General features: G+C 48.1%; 1 protein-coding gene across 4 annotated transcripts in view; it reads right to left on the bottom strand.

Moving 5' to 3' along the window:
- Positions 1 to 1,855: 1,855 nt before the first annotated feature.
- LOC124221205 (segmentation protein Runt) overlaps positions 1,856 to 6,000 on the bottom strand; it is a 40,791-nt gene continuing 36,646 nt past the window's right edge. For 3 of the 4 annotated variants that reach the window (XM_069136813.1, XM_069136814.1, XM_069136815.1), the window contains 4 exons: positions 4,470 to 4,795; positions 4,248 to 4,361; positions 3,360 to 3,467; positions 1,856 to 2,937 (listed from right to left, as the gene is read on the bottom strand). In XM_069136813.1, the coding sequence (XP_068992914.1) occupies positions 2,540 to 2,937; positions 3,360 to 3,467; positions 4,248 to 4,361; positions 4,470 to 4,791 (942 nt within the window). In that variant the 5' untranslated portion in view covers positions 4,792 to 4,795 and the 3' untranslated portion in view covers positions 1,856 to 2,539. Of the gene's footprint in view, positions 2,938 to 3,359; positions 3,468 to 4,247; positions 4,362 to 4,469; positions 5,206 to 6,000 lie in introns of those variants that run through there. The other variant, XM_046630969.2, reaches the window with a different exon arrangement.

Raw genomic sequence — 6,000 nt, 5'->3', positions numbered from 1 at the left:
AGAGGATCTCGCTCAAGCCGGTACTCAGATCTATAGCTTTCCTCCCTCGAAAGCGGGCGTCTCGGTAAGATTGTCAGAAATTGTACCCACTCGATTGGAATTCCCTCTGCATAAAGTTCCTCCCTTCCTCTGCTTTGACTCAGTTTCGCGGATCGAGAGGAATAATTGTTTCTTTTCTTGACAATTGATATTGTTCCCTCGAAGCGCAAGTGTTGTAACGATTGTTCAATTTTTTTTTACATTAAGAGGAAAGGAATTCGTTCCGAACCGAAATCAGCGTCTTCTCGATACTTTTCGAGGGGCCGTTCGCTCAAGGAAGTCATAAATTTAACTCTTGGAAATGAAATTTCAGACCAAAAGAACTTGAACGACTGAAATGTTCTTTGAAATAAGGAAGGATCGATCGAGATAACTGAATTCAATGAAAATCATTGCAAATACTATAGATGACGGGTTGGAAATAACGGAAATCACGTTTGTAAGTTCTGAGGTAAACGACGAGTGGTTTAAATTCATTGTCTACCGACTTCTGTCTTATCATGGGCTCTCATTGATTTCCACTTCATCAAGTGATTTATACCAAATTCATTTCGAATGATTCCAGACAATCCGCAAACCGCTAAATATCGCCAATAATGTTAGAAGCCCATCGAGAATCACCCGGTGCACTGGAAATCAAAGAAAATCCAACGACGAGATAAAAATCGACCAAAATTTTGATTGCGATTCAATTTCCAGCTTTCGCATTCGGTTTCAGTTCGAAGGCGATAGGTGAAAAATCCAGACCATAGAATCGGGTCTCAAGTTTGATCCCTGCGTAAAAAATTTGTCTCAAGTCGAGTTAGAGTCGACGGATAGACAGCCGAGCCGTCACGCGTCCGACGAATCGAGGAATATCCTTACGGCCAACTGTTCCGAGTGAAGTAGAATTTCGTATTTGAGAACCCTCGGGCTGCGTGCCGCGCGGCGTATATACTAATATAGATCTCACGCACTCCCCTTATTGCCCCATGCCAGATCAAGCCCTTCCTTTATGGGAACCCATACGCCGGTCTCGAACCTACCATACCGTACCTACCGTACACCCATTCAGATTTAAATCACAACGACGGAGATAGAGAGAGAGAGAGCGAAAAGGAAAAAATATTTACGCATACAATGTACATACACACGCGCGAATATGTATGGGTTAGTAAAAATCCCCCTGCAGCTTGTCCTATGACGAATGGTTCTTCTCTGCGTGATCTTTCACGGCCGATCCAGCAGCCCAACGCGGTGCCACGGAATAACGGCAACGCGAAAACTCCGCCGATCGAATTAAATCTGCGGATGACGAAGATTTTCCGAAAAACGTGGGATAAACTGCTTACTTTTTATAAAATATCGGATCGGGGTCGGGGAATTATGGATTTCGATGAACGAATGGCAAAATATAACACGGGTGATTCATTGTTTTTTTAAAGAATTGTTGTTTCATATTTAATTTTCAACTTTTATCTCTCATTTCACGAACTCCGTCACTATATATAATTTTATACCTACTATTTACATTAAATATATATTGAATCATGTTTAGTCGAATTCCGATCAATTCCGGTCCGCATTTTGGACGGAAGTCCAAAAAATAAAATGCCGCACTGATAGCACCTAAGCAGGCACTGGTTGTCAATTTTCCTGAATATGGTCGGCGGGGCCCGGCCGAAACGTCGAAAATATGTGGTTTCCTAACCAAATAAATTAATGACAATATTGCCCGGAATTCGACTAAACATGATTCAATCTACTTCCCTGGTCACGAATACATCGCAAAAATTAAAATTTGCTTGTTATAAATATGTTCATCTCTGTTTGTGTATTTGTCTATTTGTTTTTTTTTTTTTTTTAAACTTTTCTACCTCATTCTCTTTTTTTTCTTCCCAATACGTAATCCTGTTATTGTCCAATTATATACAGCTCTTATTTACACTAGCTCTATATTATCGCGCATTATGTATATCCTGTTCGTGATAGAATTATTTTACGCGTAGATCGATTTTTTCCCCATTTCGCCGAAGGACAATGTTAACAGTGTGTCGAAATTTTTTTTTTTTTTTTGTTTTTTACACGCGCAATCTTTGCACACTACCTTCTTTTTCATACTCTTTCTTCTTCGTCTTTTACCAACCGGTCTCTTGATTCTTTCAATACTATTTACAATTGTGTGTATATATATATATATATTTGTATAATTAGGCGTTTAAGGTAGGTTAATTTACAAGAAATTTCACGTGCAACTTTGTAAAATCCGTTGATCCTATGGCCAAAGTTTTTTCCCCTTCATAACTTTTACGACGGATTATTGTTTGACCGATCGATTTGCCTCGGTTTCGAGTATTTTATAATCCAATGACCGGGAAGCAGGCGAACTACGCGACGTTCCTCGAATCCGAATCCGCGGGCTTCCAGCTCACATCGTCTTAGGTTAAATTCAATCTTTTACTCTCGAAGTTCATCTTCTTCTGATCCAGGTAATCCTATCTCGGCGATAACGATCCGGCTTTTAATACGGCCTCCAGACTGGTTTCGCCGGTGCCGGCGAGGTGATTTTCGTCTGGGAAGGACTCTTCGGCGATCTCTGGGATATCAGGGTCTTCGGGGCCTTCAATTCGTTCCTGACTCCCTCCGTTGGTTTCTTCGGCATCGCAGGCGTCGTCGCAGGAACGACCGGCGGCGACTGGTTCAGGGTGCTGAGGCGAATCGGTACGAAGGCGCTTCTAACTTCCTCCGCTTCGCTGCCGCTGTCGCTGGGACTCCTCGGCGGTGTCGAGGACGCCTTGATCTTCGGGAGCGTCGCGTATTCCGGGTACTTCATCGGTTCCGGAAATGGATAGGCGGACGTTGGCACGGAGGGCGTGAAGGTCGGAAAGAACATGTTCGGAGTTGGCAGCGGCAGAGATCCTGAAAGGTAAAAAATCTTGGGATGAAATCCTGCGTGTCGGTGCGTAATTAGGCAACCGCTGTCGATGTGAAGATCCCGAGAATCGTTCACACGGTGACGAATTTTGATCCTCGACGAGCAGAGAGAAAGTGCAGCGAAGACGATACGAGGGGACCAACTTGCATTATTATTCCGAGGGCTGAGAGGGGGTGGGAAACTAGAGGGTTGCACGCAGACTCCCCCTAGGTCCTGTGCCTGGCATGTACACCGGGGAATGAATCATCCTGTGACGTAACACGATCGATATATCGAAACAATGCGACGACCGTTCTTCTCGTCTGCCGCAACAGCCAGAGCTAAGAGGAATCGCGGATTTCGCTGCGCGTTACGTGGTGGGATAAAAAAAAAAAAATAAAAAGAAAAAAAAAGCAACTTTTCTCACCTTTGACGAGCGCCGGATGCGGCATGTGCCAAGCGTGTCCTAAATAAGCGGCGTCCAGCCAAGGATTCAGGAGTCCGAGTCCCGAGAATCCGGGTCCGTACTGGTAATCTATAAGTACAAAAGGAGGATTTCCGGGTCAGTTTTTTAAATTAAATTTATCGATTGTTTAGGCACGCGTTGCGTAACCTTTGGTCGACGTAGAAGAAGATCGGAGTTTATAAATAGGGTGAATTCGGATGAGCCAGAGAAGCGATCAACGCGAACAGCAGCGGATTCAAAGAAGACGCGGGGCGTGTTATCGGTCCGGTATCGGTAGAAGCCACGATTCGAGTAAAAATTCGTGAACCGCGTGGGGAACACAGGCCGCATCGCGATAAACGCGATTAATGGAATAATAAGTCTCGGTCTCGGCGGGAGGATCGTCATTATCGCCCGACTCGTCTCGACTCGATTCGACACGGCGCAGCGCTTCTGCTTGGAAATGTTTACGCGAGGAGTATCGTCGAGGAAGCGACGCATATGTGCCGCGGGGATGAACCATATGCAGCCGAATAAACAAACAACTCCGACGGTGAAACGCGGCGGCCTCTTTGACGCCGCTTCGTTTTCCGGCGCCCCCGCGTCCCTGGGCGACCAATAAACACGCGGGATTAGTTGGCCCCGGCCAATCCCGTTATCCGGCTTGAAAAAACAGCCGCGTCGCCTCGACGGCGAAAGTTGAACGGCTGCCAACTCGGCTCGGGCCACCGCGGCGACCACGGCGCGGTTTTGAGGTCTCGAGAAGCCGGGAAGAACCGCGTAGAGCGACTCCCGGTCCTCCGGAGCTTTAGCGATTGCCTCGAGGAACCGGACGACACGATTATTGCCCAATTTGTACCTCGTACTCACTCGACTTTGATCTAGGTTCCCGGGGTCCGTCGACGGTGACCTTGATCGCCTTGGTGTACGTCGCGACTTGGAGGGGTACCGTGTTGATCTGGATCGTTAGGGAGAACAACTTTCCTGAAAGCATAAAAAGGAGGGCGGTTTCCGTTAGCCGCATTGAAATGATCGAGGCGGAGAAACGGAGAAACGAAAACAAAGAATCCGAGGAAGGGACGAGCAGCGCACCTCTTCCGCTGCGACCGACGAATCTGAGGTCGTTGAACTTGGCAACTTGGTTCTTCATCTCCGCCGTGTAGTTCCTCATTTCACCGGTACAGTACTCGTCGTTTCCGGCACGGATTGTGACCATCGTACCGTCGACCACGTCGTCGAGAGCGACCACCTTGAACGCGACTGGAAGAGACTTGTTCGACCTCCAGTGAGTCGGCAGGGCGCTGCAGAGAATCGCCGGACTTCCGGTCTGCACCAGGTCCCCGTGACAGGCCCTGAGGGTGTCGTGAATAGCGCCGAAGTTATCCATCCCGATGGGACCGTCCGGCAGATGCATTTTCCTTGAAAAATTTCAGGCGTTATCCGAGTAACGCGACAGTCCGAAGCCTTGTCTCGTTCCTCTTGTCGTTACGTGTACTCCAATATCTCCGTGCGTTTTTAATCAGCGTTTAGCGCCGAGCACTTCACAAACAACGGTCACACTTCCCGGATTGCAAAACCGTTCACTGACGTACTCGAAACTTCTACGACACACGAATCGAATCGCAAATAATTCTCGTCAAGCGTAACGCGGATGGATCGGGACGGTGCGAAGACGTCGGCGACGCGTTCTCGATGCCGGTTCAGCGGATTCTAGTTTTTCACCGCTTGACGGAGAGCTATTTAGAGGGGATTTTTCTCCCCTCCAATTTTTCCCGAGCCCCTCCCAGACGCGCGCGTCGACCAATGAGGACGGCGGTCGTGTTGTGGCGGCCGCGGCTCGCCGCCTTCGCCCCTAACCAGGCTTAGGGGTTGCTGCCTGCCTGCCTGCCTGCCTGCTCGGGGGCGCCGTCGACACGAACGCGGCGCTCCTTACACCCGAGCCTACCTTATTCTAGCCTCAACGCTCGCGCACCAACACTCGACCGCGACACCCACACGGAAGCCGCGATCCCGCCACCCTCGAGGAGGTATCGCCTCGACACCCACGCACGCCCGCGTCCACCCACCCATCCGTCAGTCCATCCACGCGACACCCGGCCAGGTATAATGTTTACTCGTTAAGGGCACCGACGTTTATCCGTCCCTGGATGTGTGCCCGTGCGTGTAAATACCTCGTGACTGATACACCGACGCTCGGGATACGCGTACGAGCCGCTGTTCCGAGGCCTTCGGAACCGACCACGTTTTCACCGATTTTCTTCGTCTAGTTTCAATCGGATTTAACTTAGTCACCTACCGCTCGATCGGCACGAGTCGAGTCTGCGCAATTTTTTACTGGTGGATTTCTGCGGTCTGCGATTTACGCCGATCCAGTGTCGTTTTTGAGATCGAACAATAAAAGTTTTTAAAAACCCCGTTTACAAATTTGTCTAGTTTCTCGAATTACCCAAGATTCTGTTTCGCTGCATTTTTTTTTCGCATCCAAGCTTATGGTTATCGTACAGTCAATCCTACATCGGATAGCAACTCGATCTTTTCGTTTTTAGTATTCGAAACCAGAATCAAAAGTATTTTCATCTGTATGGAGACGAGCAAATTCTTTTTCACCTTAAAATCGTGTAAA

This window comes from Neodiprion pinetum, chromosome 1 (assembly GCF_021155775.2).
Source record: "Neodiprion pinetum isolate iyNeoPine1 chromosome 1, iyNeoPine1.2, whole genome shotgun sequence".
Lineage (NCBI taxonomy): Eukaryota > Metazoa > Arthropoda > Insecta > Hymenoptera > Diprionidae > Neodiprion > Neodiprion pinetum.
The sequence above is the reverse complement of the archived record's forward strand: the minus strand, read 5'-3'. Positions and strand labels throughout refer to the sequence as shown.